The 13,970-nt window shown below is 44.2% G+C and overlaps 3 protein-coding genes across 3 annotated transcripts in view; 1 reads left to right on the forward strand and 2 right to left on the reverse strand.

The window, feature by feature from the left end:
• The window catches only part of bmp6 (bone morphogenetic protein 6), a 43,452-nt gene extending 38,614 nt beyond the window's left edge, over positions 1–4,838 (forward strand). Inside the window, exons 5-7 of the mRNA XM_070985805.1 lie at positions 493–569; positions 2,801–2,911; positions 3,155–4,838. Coding sequence (XP_070841906.1) covers positions 493–569; positions 2,801–2,911; positions 3,155–3,304 — 338 coding nt within the window. The 3' untranslated portion in view covers positions 3,305–4,838. The remainder of the gene's footprint in view (positions 1–492; positions 570–2,800; positions 2,912–3,154) is intronic.
• On the reverse strand, positions 826–2,192 carry LOC139347118 (thioredoxin domain-containing protein 5-like). Its single transcript, XM_070986588.1, has 5 exons — positions 2,123–2,192; positions 1,842–1,909; positions 1,354–1,436; positions 950–1,079; positions 826–843 (listed from the first exon to the last, which is right to left on the reverse strand). The coding sequence occupies exons 1-5, from the start codon at positions 2,190–2,192 to the stop codon at positions 826–828; spliced, it is 369 nt and encodes a 122-aa protein (XP_070842689.1).
• An 87-nt stretch (positions 4,839–4,925) lies between the features above and the next one.
• LOC139346629 (thioredoxin domain-containing protein 5-like) lies at positions 4,926–13,341 on the reverse strand. The gene is made up of 10 exons (XM_070985803.1): positions 13,072–13,341; positions 11,594–11,746; positions 10,983–11,088; positions 10,785–10,881; positions 9,845–9,960; positions 8,858–8,944; positions 8,595–8,753; positions 8,107–8,189; positions 7,697–7,826; positions 4,926–6,871 (listed from the first exon to the last, which is right to left on the reverse strand). Exons 1-10 carry the CDS (start codon positions 13,254–13,256, stop codon positions 6,749–6,751), a joined length of 1,239 nt encoding a protein of 412 aa, XP_070841904.1. The 5' UTR covers positions 13,257–13,341; the 3' UTR covers positions 4,926–6,748.
• Positions 13,342–13,970: the final 629 nt, after the last annotated feature.

Consider the following 13,970-nt stretch of genomic DNA (forward strand, 5'->3'; position numbering starts at 1 on the left):
CGGGAGCCGTCCATGCGTCAGTGGAAAGTCAGTGTCACTGTCTTGACTTCAGCGGGGTGACCGATGCCAGCAATGACCTCCTCGACTGTGAAAACCAAACCTGTACCTGGGACTGTCTGCAGCCGGCCGGCCGCCCCCCTGCTGCGGAACAGAGATAATTAAGTGCAAACTGGAGGGCAGGAGAGTCCGTAAAACACTTAAGCATTCGCGCCAAGCAGCATTTGAACGCTGGAGGAGTCAAGCAGGCGTGCGTTCAGATGCATTAGACAGCAGATGAATGTGAAGCACGTACAGCGCTCTGGCCTACGCCCTCGCATGTCTCCACCCAGTGCGTGACACGAGGCCGATTGTGTTATTCTTCTGCTCGCAGATTCTGAGTGCAGTGCGTCACTTTCAGGGGGTTTGATTGGGATATTTTTACGAAATCATTTACCCAGGGAAGGGTTTTTGCTGACTGTGTGCTACCATGACCTTCTTGTTTGTCTGTTTCAGATTACAACAGCAGCGATCAGAAGACGGCATGCAGAAGACACGAGCTCTACGTCAGCTTCAGAGAGCTGGGCTGGCAGGTAGTGACCACTTTCTTATTCAGTGCATCCAAACAAGTCCTGATACACACGTGGTGAATGGATAAGGAAGTAGTGAGTCTATCAGTGCGTGCGTGCGTGCGTGCGTGCGTGCGTGCGTGCGTGCGTGCGTGCGTGCGTGCGTGCGTGCGTGCGTGCGTGCGTGCGTGCGTGCGTGTGTTTACATACAAAGAGACAGACTGTGGAAAATACAAAAGAGCAAAGCTACATACATCCCTTCCAAACAAGCTGTGAGCTGTTAACACAGCACTGACATCTAGAGGGAGACTGCCAGCACTCTCTCCGTCTTTCTCACACAGTGTTGTGTTTCCATCACTTTTGGGGACATTACATAGACTTGCATTCATTTCTTGGAGACTCACAGAGTACTTGTTGCAGAGTGTGCGCTCCACAGTGCAGTCCACTTTGGCTATCTTGACATCAGTGAGGCCGGCAAACTCCTTCTTGGAGAGATCCTCCCATGTTGGAGCGAGGTTCTTGCAGTGGCCACACCTACAGCAGACAACAGGAATTACATCACTCACAGTGACTGAGAACTAATGCTAGCATCCATTTATACAACTGAAAACAAGAGTTAGTGAGTGTCTTCTGCAGGTGCTTAAAGAACTGGACAAAAGTAATTTGAGTGACCTTATGAATTAGTGGTTTTATATATTATTCTTCTACTTCTACAAAAGATTCAACTAATGCAGCGATGTCATACGTAAAGCTACATTCAAGCAGAGGTTACTTAATATGCAAGATGATCCACAAATGCCAATCTTACCATGGAGCGTAGAACTTAATGAAGGTCAAGCCTTTGGCCACAGTCTCGTCAAAGTTGCTCTCCGTCAGGGTCAACACGCTGGACTGCAGACAGGAAACAAACTGATATTTAACTGGGCTGAATTGTGATGATTCTTATCTGACCGAGCAGCTGAGAGTCTGGACGTCATACCAACTTTCTGGTCCGCATTCATGACCACGTTATCTCATTAAAAGACATTTAGTTGTGAGACAAAAATGTGACATGTAAAAGCAGGAAATGGCTAGCCTAACCATAATTGCTGGTTGAGAGGCATATCGTTGAGTGGGTGCTAAGCTCAGAGATCTTTACATATATGCAGGTAAAGATGGCTGCCATATGTTTTGGTCCACCCTAGTGAACCATCAGTGGTTTTACTGCACCATTAAGTCTTTCAAGTCATGGCAGAATCATTTCTACACACTGGAGCAACCGTTTCTGAATGTTTTCTTCTTCTTGTTCACACCCACCTTCACCTCCTCTTTGGCGGGCTCCTCGGTGGGGATCTCGTTTGCTTTTGGGTCCTTGCTTGGTTCTTCTTCACACGTGGTGAATGGATAAGGAAGTAGTGAGTCTATCAGTGCGTGCGTGCGTGCGTGCGTGCGTGCGTGCGTGCGTGCGTGCGTGCGTGTGTTTACATACAAAGAGACAGACTGTGGAAAATACAAAAGAGCAAAGCTACATACATCCCTTCCAAACAAGCTGTGAGCTGTTAACACAGCACTGACATCTAGAGGGAGACTGCCAGCACTCTCTCCGTCTTTCTCACACAGTGTTGTGTTTCCATCACTTTTGGGGACATTACATAGACTTGCATTCATTTCTTGGAGACTTACCCTAATAATAACCATAACCACTACTTGCCTAACCCTTACCTGAACCTTAACTCAAGTCTTCACCCTGATTTGCATTATGGGGACTTGCATTCTGTCCCCATAAGGAAGGCGAGTCCCCACAATGTGAGTAATACCACACACACAAACACACAGGGGAAAGGGAGCTGGACATAAGGAGAGGGACAGACAGAGAAGTGAGAAGAGAGACAGTGAGACGATTGACACAGACAGGAAGGCAACACTAGATAAAAACACCAAAACAAGTCCGAAAGAGGTAAAACATGCCGAGAATTTGTCAGAGCAAAACAGTCCAACGAGAGAGGAAGGAAGGAAGGAGGAGAGAAGTATTGCTTCCCTGAGCGATTCTGCAGGCAGGAGTGCTTGAGCAGGGATTTGTCCTCGGAGACAAGGTTAACAGCGAGTTTACCAACAGGAGTCAAGTGGGCTGAAACCAGATATGGCCTCTCTGCTGCTTCAGAACAAAGACATCCAGTCTTACCTTTCTGATCGACTAGTTATTGATATGTTGAGATGCTGTCTCCCTCTCTGCTCTGACTGTGCCGCTCACGTTTACTGCCATGTGTTTCTCTAAGGACTGGATCATTGCTCCTGAAGGCTACGCGGCCAACTACTGTGACGGAGAGTGCTCCTTCCCCCTTAATGCCCACATGAACGCCACCAACCACGCCATTGTACAGACACTGGTAAGACCAAGCCACAGGAGCTCGCCATGCTCAGAATATTCTTAACACGGTGGAGGAGAAAGTATTTTAAGTTGAAGTCACCCCTCTCTGCCAGGTTTTGATGATAGTGCTCATTCAGTTCCTCTGAGGGATTTGAAATGACTTCAGACACAACGACAACAGTCAGAGTTCAGAGATTGATTGTAGATTTTCCTTGGATGGTTTTTATCAATCTGTTGTTTAGATTATGCCTAATTATTCCAGGTGCACCTGATGAACCCCGAAAACGTACCGAAGCCTTGCTGCGCCCCCACCAAGCTCCACGCCATCTCCGTGCTCTACTTCGACGACAACTCCAACGTCATCCTGAAGAAGTACAAGAACATGGTGGTGCGTGCCTGCGGCTGCCACTGACGCCGACATCGAGGGCTGATGATGCTCCATTGAAAGGTTGGCAAAGGGCTGAAAGTGCGCAAGTGATGCCAATTAGACACCAGCTTCCTGCTCAGACCCTCAGCCTGCAAGGACAGTCCACCCTGAAAGATCATGACCATTCAAAACAACCGTCTAATAAGATTCATCTTCATCAAACTCAAAGGGGACCATTGCAGAAACGGCGCCATGTGAGTGTCGTCTACAGGCAACTTCACCCTTCCTCCAGTGTTGAGCCACAGAGTCGTCTTCTCTATCAGCTGTGGAGTCGTCACTTCACGGGTCTGCAACCGAGTGAAAGACTGTGTGTGTGTGTTTGTTTGTATATTATGTGTGTGTATGAACGCCTAAGAGGCTACTGCACCCTCTCCCTCGCTGAGAGGCCGAGGGCAAAACTGAGCTGTCGCGGGACCAGTCCGAGCTGCTTTCCTTCCCGTCTCCTCTGCGACAGAAACACGCGGCGGGTCAGTTCTCAGAAGAGGCTCGAACATTTACCCATGAGCAACTTCCCAACCGCGCGCGACCCCGGGGAGCTGACTCAGCCCGGAAAACCAGCGGGAGTCAGTGATGACACCTGGTCAAATGACAGGAAATGTGTATAAATGGTCTGAGTAAGATGGGAAAATACAAACCTAGTTTCCTTTTCAGTGCAAATGTTAACTCAATCTACTACTAAATGATACATGGAGTCAGTAGATTCATATTTCCTTCCTCTTTCCTAATGTATTTTCTTCTCAAGCCATATTTGCCCTCCTAAAATATAATATGGACTGAACCAAAGTGACCGCAGGCTATTTTAGTAGCACGCTGCTCCAAATATCCCCTCCATGTCAATATTTGCCAGGCTCACGCTGAGCTGCGATTCACCAGGCTGGTTCAACATGATGCATGTTGTGGCTAAACTGATGTTTTTCTCCAAAGAACCGAAGAATACAGCCTTATCCCTCCGACATACCGCAAATGGCCGTTTCCATGTTGCTGCACTCGCAAAGTTAACAAACGCTTCCACCCTGACAACCCATCAAGAGATTGTGGAAAAACATTTAATGAGTCAAAAACAGCCGGCAGAACGGTTTCCGTGCCAGCGCTCTGAAATTAGCCCTTTGCTTTTTCAACCCTGAGGGTGAAATTTGTGTTCCGATATGTGTCCAGTGGCAACGTCTTACCGATTGAACATGTTACTGTGAGCTTTGAATGACGTGGAGTTTTTTTTTTTTTAGAGAAGATATATTTTAATGAAAAACTAATACCAACAAGAATCAAAATACCTTACGTGCCTAACCAATCATAAATTACAAAATATACCTCTGGTAAGCTGCTGTTTACATTTGTGATCATGTTTCGACTGTTTTTTTTGTAAATACTTGTACATTCTCCGCTTATTTATTGCACCTTTTATTAAAAAATGAAATCACATACCTTATTAACAGAGACAGATGCAAAAAACAAAATGAAAATACAAACTTATTTTTGAAAAAAATTTTATTATGAAATCTCATGTTACAACTTGCCATTATTCACTCTTTTTTTGTACAAAACCCACGGGTAGTCACAACCCGTGACTCACAAGGAAAAAAATACTTCTGTCACTGGAGTTCCTTAGACCATGTGCTATCCATAAAAACTTTTACTGAGAAAAAACTGCTGTGTCTGTGACTGCTTGTGTACCTGGGTTGACAAACGGTGCCCTGCATCATGCAGCACATATGTACTTTTCACACATCCTGGCTCAAAGAGCGTTTGCAGGCGAGTTAAGTCACAGAAAAGACCAACTTTTACTGGCAAACTGCAAATGCCATGAGAACCGGGTCTGTGACGGGTGACATTTTCTTGGCCTTTGACTGGTGGGTTTGTGAGTTTGATGGTTTTTGTGATACAGTATACAGCAGACCAAAACAAAAAAGACATCTCACCAGTGGTTATCATCAAAGATGGAAATGAAAAAAGTGAATGAGACTTCCTCTTTCTCTACCCATGAAACAACTACATCTATTCAGTCCATTGTTTTTGACGCCTAAAGATGTTCACTTCACAGCATTTGGGACCAGGAAAGTGACACAGACCTTGGATGTAGCTGCTTTCATCACTAAAGAACAGATCGCAATCATAGTGAGAGAGGTGATATGATGCAAGCGAGTCCATGTGACCCTGAGCTGCAGTGAATGCTCATCTCAGTTACAAGCTCACAAGTATTATGACTAACATGTCCAACCATGCAGGGAAGCTTAGAAAAGCTCTAAGAAAACCTAATCTTTCCTTCAAAAGACGACCAGGAGAACAGCTCCAGAGGACAGAGCTCAACTTCTCATTAATGAGATCTGAAACTAATGTTTCACCCTCAACACTGTCTCTGTGTCCTCTCCTCCTCCACTTAAAGGTTCCCACATCCTCTGAGCCTGATCCAGGCCTGAGAGATATAGCACAAACGCTACATTCACACTGTTTGTACTGTGCTTGAGGATACAGAGACTTTTATGGAAAGCTTTCACACCAAGCTGTAGTAAATGTGCTGCATCTGATGGGTGGCTCTGAACAAACAGGAAACAATGAAACTGAAGCAGTAGTGACTATAAAATTGTTCAGCGATGGTGATGCAACATGGTCCAGACCCTGAACGCCAGGAGGAGTGGAGAGGGATGGCTGATTGAGAGCAAAGGAGTCAGAAAATGTTCATATGTACATCATTATTAACAGAAAATAACCACATCCCATGTGCCATTATCAGACCCCTGTGCTCACAGCGACGCCTCCATCACAACTTCTTCTAGCCTGCGTGGGCGTTTCCCTGAGAGTTAAGTCAGATAGGCCGTCACTGGCATGGATAGAAAGTACCCTCAACTTAACACTCCACTTCACATTTGGGCATTTTGGGCAAATTTCTGAATGACAGTACCGCAATATTAATGGCTTGTGATTTAACAACAGATCCCATGTATAAAATTTAGCACTTTAAAAAAATGGTTACAGAAGTTCATCAGAAACAAGTGAATAGAAACTATTTTTCCAACAGGCAGAAACCTTCAGTGCTACCCTTTTAATAAATGTCAGCTTGAATTTGTGCGAGGAATTCTGGTTCTGATTGACTGAGCAGTGCCTGCAAAGTGGCTGTCAAACATATTACTTCATTTGTACACCCAGCCAATGATAGTTTACGGTAAGATTTAAGTTTGGGTGACAGCAATGAGAAATACATTCACATCCAAAACACTCGACTTAATCATTCTGTCCTTGAACACTGGAGAAAGAGAGAGAACAGACAACGTCGGCCTGTCATTGGCCGACTCCTTTCTGAAGAGAACCCGAGTGGAGAGAGAGAGAGATAGAGAGAGGTTTGGCTACTGTAGGAGAGAGAGTGGGGTCCTACTGGCCAGGTATGCAGTGTGGGCGAGCAGAGTGGAAGAGAGTCGAGTGCAGACTTGACCGGTTCTACAGCTCGTCTCTCGCCTGCCTCATCACGAAGCTGTGCAGGCTCTCCAGGTCCCGCCCACCATGATGCTCATCGCCCTGCACCCCCGCCCTGAAGATGATCAAGGTGGGGTAGCCTCGGACCTGAATGACAAGGGAACGACAAAAACAACGGGGGTTTACAGACATGATCATTATTCTCTTTGTAGAAGTAACTTTGTTTAAATTGAAATTACAGTGACAGAGAGAAAACCAGCTAGATTTTGAGATGCGAAGACTCATATGAGGAGGTATCTTAAATATAAAAACAGACCAAAACAAAAAGGACACATCCTAGTGATTCATCACTCTTCAGAAAGATGACTGAACTGTGGATCTTGAACTCTGACTCCGCAATTCTCCAAGCAGTGCAACGTGCATTGTACACAGTTACAAACGGAATTAATGATTATCCACGGGATTTCAAAATTACAAACAAATCTAAATTGTGATGGGAAGTTAAAGAGTGGACATTTTAAAGATGACTGATAAAAGCTGACTGAGGTTTGTATCATAACAGACGAGCTGTCGGTAAAATCTTCAAATCCTCATAAAACCTTGTTAATATGACATAATGCACTGGGATTCCCCCTCAACAACATCACCCAGTCTACATCCAAGGGAAGCTGACTGTGTGTGTGTGTGTGTGTGTGTGTGTGTGTGTGTGTGTGTGTGTGTGTCCTCTCTCTCTCTACAGTCCTTCACCCATGTGTTAAATCTCCTTTAGGATTACAGTCTGGAGCATCTAATTTGATTACATGGCAGTCATATTGTTTTATGGTTCGCTGATAAAAACCACCATCTTTGTTTTATTACATCCTGTAGAACACACTTAATCTTAGAAACATAAAGTGTATGTGGGACAGAGAGACACAGAGCTCCATGTTCGGTGTCGATGGTGTAACTTGTGGATGATGCCCAGATACTCACAGAGTACTTGTTGCAGAGTGTGCGCTCCACAGTGCAGTCCACTTTGGCTATCTTGACATCAGTGAGGCCGGCAAACTCCTTCTTGGAGAGATCCTCCCATGTTGGAGCGAGGTTCTTGCAGTGGCCACACCTACAGCAGACAACAGGAATTACATCACTCACAGTGACTGAGAACTAATGCTAGCATCCATTTATACAACTGAAAACAAGAGTTAGTGAGTGTCTTCTGCAGGTGCTTAAAGAACTGGACAAAAGTAATTTGAGTGACCTTGTGAATTAGTGGTTTTATATATTATGCTTCTACTTCTACTTCTACAAAAGATTCAACTAATGCAGCGATGTCATACGTAAAGCTACATTCAAGCAGAGGTTACTTAATATGCAAGATGATCCACAAATGCCAATCTTACCATGGAGCGTAGAACTTAATGAAGGTCAAGCCTTTGGCCACAGTCTCGTCAAAGTTGCTCTCCGTCAGGGTCAACACGCTGGACTGCAGACAGGAAACAAACTGATATTTAACTGGGCTGAATTGTGATGATTCTTATCTCACCGAGCAGCTGAGAGTCTGGACGTCATACCAACTTTCTGGTCCGCATTCATGACCACGTTATCTCATTAAAAGACATTTAGTTGTGAGACAAAAATGTGACATGTAAAAGCAGGAAATGGCTAGCCTAACCATAATTGCTGGTTGAGAGGCATATCGTTGAGTGGGTGCTAAGCTCAGAGATCTTTACTTATATGCAGGTAAAGATGGCTGCCATATGTTTTGGTCCACCCTAGTGAACCATCAGTGGTTTTACTGCACCATTAAGTCTTTCAAGTCATGGCAGAATCATTTCTACACACTGGAGCAACCGTTTCTGAATGTTTTCTTCTTCTTGTTCACACCCACCTTCACCTCCTCTTTGGCGGGCTCCTCGGTGGGGATCTCGTTTGCTTTTGGTTCCTCGCTTGGTTCTTCTTCTTTCTCCTCAGCGGCGGCAGCCTTCAGCTGGTTGTCCACAAAGTCTTTGAAAGAGTCCAGGTCTCTTTTTCCTTTGTACTGGTCTGTCTACAAAAAGACACACAGATGAATACACTGACTACAACAGGACAGCCACAGTGGCAGCATGTCAGATGCAGGCAGGCTGTAGCAGTCCAGAACTTTTTCTGTACCTTCTGTCCGTTGTAGAAGAAGAGAAGAGTGGGATATCCTCGAACGCCATTCTCAGAGCACACCTCATAGTGCTGTGTGCAGTCCACCTAGGTCAGAAACGGACATGCGCTGTTAAACTACAATGAAATGGCCTAGCAGACAATGCCCCGGCACTGACTTCAGATTTGTGCCATCAGTGTACGTCCACTAAAAGTGTTTGTTTTTACCACCGACAGGCTCAGACTGTTGTAAGAAGTGTCTGACAACATTATGGAAAGGATCCCTACAGAGATGGACTCTTTGTTAAAGCGTAAGATCCTTTTTGTTGAACCAGAAACAGCTGTTTCACTGCCCTCAGCAAATCCACCAGACTCCATTTACAGAAACAGTCATTTTATCATCGTAAAACACACTTCATTCAAACTCAACAAAAACAAGAATAAAACCTACTGAAACCTTTCTGGTTTGTCTGTCACTGCTTCAACAATCACCTCCAACTCTGGTTTGGTTGACGCCAACCTTTGATTCACCAGGTCAGATGGGAAAATATCAGGAGAGGAGCAAGAAAGAAGAAGAGACGCAGCGGAGGAAACTGCATGTGGAGCCAGAACACTTTCACATCTAACTCGAGAATTACTTTCACTGGACATTATGACCAGAGAGATTTAAATATGTTGGACTTTAACAGATTTTCCCTGTAAAAACTGGCAATTACCAGAAAAGAGAAACTCTGTTGTGTGACTCCCGTCCTTCATGCAGTGCATTCAGTGCAGCTGCCCAGACAAGAACAGCTGTGGCAAAAGGCTGCTTTTTTACAATATTTGTTGACCTACATGCTGGTCATGTAAAGTGACTTGAAATGAGGAGAGCAGAAGGAGCACTGCAGTACACGTTTGTAGTGCTCTGTGTTCACCCGTGTCACAGCATGTGGCACTAATATGCGATTAATTATTTATGAGAACTTGTACAGTGAACCTGTGGACCTGTAGGCAATCTGAGGGACCCACCTTTCCTATCTTGACGTCATCAGAGTGCTCAAAGGTGGTGGCCAGCTGCTCCCAGGTCGGGGCCATGGCTTTGCAGTGGCCGCACCATGGAGCAAAGAACTTCACAAAATGGGCACCTGAAGCAAGAGAAGAAAAGCCAGATTAGAAAAAGAAGGTGCAGATAACAACCAAGAAAATTACACACACGAAAAAGAAAAAGGAAGATAATACATACAATAAGTAAATACCAATTTCTACATGGACTGTGCTAAATGGAGGCTGAGCAAGTTTATGTGTTCAGATTTATGATTTGATGGCAACGTAAAAAGTTGACTGCGCTACAAACTCAACACTGCCTGCCGTAAATGAAAATATACACCTCTCACACAGAGGTTACACGCAACCAATTACACAACGTTTATTGCGGCTCTGTTGCCAAGATGTGAAGGTGGGACCTATAAACACCGTTTTAAAAATGCCTAGTATGTCATATCCTGCCTTTTTTTTTCATCTCCAAACAAGAAATCATTTATTTTTCTTCAAAACCAAAACATTTCAACTTCGGCGCGGCATAAGAGCCACAACTTCAGCGAGACAATTATCGTGAGCGCTGTTTATTTTTGCAGTCGTTGTCGAAAAATCCAGAAACGTGAGGTGAGGGGAGACAAGTGTTGTGCAGTTGGTTCGGGTTGACTGACGTTGTGGATTATTGCTCCGCTACTTGTGCCGAAATGTCAGCCGTGTCAATCAAGGCAATGAGGTGTTTCCATTCTCTAATGAGGGATCTAGAAACAGAGTGTGGTCGAAAACTGAAAGTACAACTGAAAGTAACACTGACAATTTATCTGCTGCAGGCAGGATGCAGCTGCATAAATACAAAAGATGAAGTTAACCATTCATTCTCCGAAGTGGTACAACAACACTTTGATGAAGCATTAGAAATGTTCCGGTCGCTCTTTACCTTTAGCTATGTGGGCCTTAAAGTTGAGGGCAGTGAGCTCATACATGCCCTGTTTGGGCTCTGGGGCTTTAGGAGGCTCCAGTTCAGCCTCTGGTTCCTTAAGGACACACAAGAAGAGGCACCAATGAACACCACTGTTGCACTGTAAGGGTCACCGGTTTATAAACGTGAGGTGTTGACTGATTGAACGGAACTCACCGAAGGCTCCTCCTGGAGCGTCTTCAGCATCCAGGTCTCCAGAGACTGAAGATCTCTGGGCCCCTGGTACTTAATTGCCTCCTGTTCCGGCTTAAACAACTTCAACCTAAATGTACAGGAACACATTTTTTTTAATTAAGTGAGTTGTTGCATAACAGATTCAAGCTTACACAAGCTTGCGCTAAAACCCAATGACCCGAGCATGAGCACAGTTTTCTAACTAGCCAATTCAATCATCATTACAAGTGCCAGGACCCCATAATTTACTATATCATTGCCATAAAAGTCAATAGTTATCCAGTGACTGCTGTGTTTGCAGGTACAGTATGCAGTCAGCAACACCAGGGAGGATGTCACTAAGATAAGGGCAGAATATTCAACTAAATGCAGGTCAATGTGTCACTTCTCTGTCAATCAGTAATGAAAGAGACTGTTTACTTCTATGTTGTAAGAATTCATTTTATCCTGCATGCAGCCAATGCAATATTTTTTCAACCAATTTGTTTCAGTTGATTTTTTTGCACTGAAAATCTGAAATATCTCTGCTGATCTCATGCATACCATCTACATAAAACGAACTGAATTCAAGGATTAGTTTGACAGCAACTTACGTGGGGTAGCCCCTAACCCCATGGACATTGGAGCAGAACTTGGTGTCCTGGACGCAATCTACTTTCACCACATACACTGGGGGCTCATCCATGCTGTTGTATTTGTCTGCCAGCTGATTCCATGTTGGCTGTAACCTCTGACAATGGCCGCACCTGGAAACAACAGTGGTACAAATACTGTCAATGTAGAGCACGAGCGATTTTTGAGTCTACTACTGAAGCATTTGATATCTCCACTCTCCTCTGAATGATCAACAAGAATAATGAAAAGGCTCTTGGTTATTTCTGGTTCTGACAGCCACGTGAAGCTTGAAGTAATTGAGGTAATTTTTCAAGAAAAAAAAATCCTCTGATTCCAGCTTTTTAGACGTGGATATTTTTTGGTTTCTTTACTCCTCTTTAACAGTAAACTGAATATCTTTGGGTTGTGGACAAAACATGACATTTGAGGATGTTGTCTTCACCATTTTCTGACAGTTTACAGACCAAACAATTTATTGATTAATCGAGGAAATAATGGAAAGATTAACTGACAATGACAATGATCAGCACTGCAAATAATGTGAATCCATGTCAATGGAAAAGCAAGTCTGAAATTTCAGTTTGAAACCAATTGGTAATGCTGCTTTGTTGCAGGGATAGGACATTTAGGCCAAATGTTGTGGACAGAAAGGCACTGCATGAAACTCAAAAGTTAACGTCACACAGTCCATGTAAAAATATCTATCTGGGTATCAGACAAAAGGTTTGGACCTGCAAATACCTGCGGAAGTAAATCATACTGGAGTCTGGCCTTTGACAAAACAGATGAAAGAGTTGAACGTCTGATCTTATCTTCAGATTGTAATCTCTGTCTTCATCTCTTTCTCTCTCTCTCTCTGCTAAACTGGGCGATTAAATTACTTCTGTTATTGCGAATTCTTGCAACCTCCTCAAAGACTTGCGCAGGTCCGCGGACCCCACTTTTGTAACCGCTGACATAACACCAGTCAATCAGTGCGTGCCACGTAAGCGCAGCCCCAAAAACTAATGTACAACTTTCAGCTGTGCAATACTACGTCTGCACCAACTATGAAAAGGCACAGTTTTAAACTGTGTTTAGTTGTTCGAGGTCCCCGTTCAAAGTCCACTTAAAAGTTTTTAAATGAATTTCAACCGCTATCGAAATACTAGCATTGTTAGCACCGAGGCCCTTGTGAAAAGTGTTCCACTAAACTGCACTCAGCTAACTGTTTGGCTATGCTAGTTAGCCGCTAAGCTTAGCACACCGGTTCACCAAAAGCAGGAGGCTAGGTAGCCAACTAGCTTGCATGCTAGCTAGCTTGTTTGCTAACTTGCCGGTTAGCTCAAATTCCTGTCTAACAACCATGTTTTATCTACTTTTGCTGTAAACGGAGGTGGTGAGACACACAGATCTTAGTGCCAATCAATTAATTCAGCGTCGTCTGTGAAAACTTGATCACTAACTGTCCACTTACCATGGGGCGTAAAACATTACAAAGTGGGGTGCAGTGGGCACCGCCTCATTGAACATCTCCACCGTGTACGAATGCTTGGCATGCTCATCTTCTTCTGCATCGGCGTCGCAAAACACAACGGCAAACAGTAACGAAAAATAAATAAAACACAACATGAAAGGTGTGCAATTCAGTGCTGAGGCCATGGTGAATCACTGTCTCGTTGGGTGAATAGTGTCCCTGATGGTGTGAAAAGACTCTGAACGTGCACGCCCCTCCGGCAGCTTCAGCAGGGAATGTGGGCTGTGGATGGGACACATGCATATGGGGATTGCTGTTAGCGCAGCTGTGCGCGCTAACAGGATGTTCTGTAGATCTGTGGCAGCCCGCGAGCGATTTGCGACTCTATCCAGCCTGACAGGTTCAAGCAAGTGACATTCCGAAGTATGGAAGCCTGTTTGGTTAGAGCGACTTTGCCGGAGGGCGGATTGTGCATAAAACTTTGTCTTACTTTAAGAGGATGGTGTATACATGCCTGCCATGGACCCGTAGTTTTAACAGCTGCATGATAGAAAACTAACAAAATATTTATTCAAGAGTCTGCACTGACAATGATATTGATTTTGGTGTTGTGTTAATTATCTGCAGCCCATTCAGTGTCACTCACTCCTCTGGGAAAGTTAGGTGGTCAAAGATTTTATGGCAGAAAACATACCAATACTATAATGTTCATCAATAAAGCCTTCAGCATGAGTATATCAGCATCCTTGGCTGCTGCATGCTGGAGATTGGGATGACATAGGTCTATAGAAATAGCTGACAGTTTCCAATTATGTAAAAATTTGGTAAAACTTTCTGTTTTATAAATGCCAAACATTGAATATAGACATTTAGTGAGATTGCTATGGTCTATATAGAAA

The sequence above is a fragment of the Chaetodon trifascialis genome, chromosome 18 (assembly GCF_039877785.1).
Source record: "Chaetodon trifascialis isolate fChaTrf1 chromosome 18, fChaTrf1.hap1, whole genome shotgun sequence".
Classification (NCBI taxonomy): Eukaryota; Metazoa; Chordata; class Actinopteri; order Chaetodontiformes; family Chaetodontidae; genus Chaetodon; species Chaetodon trifascialis.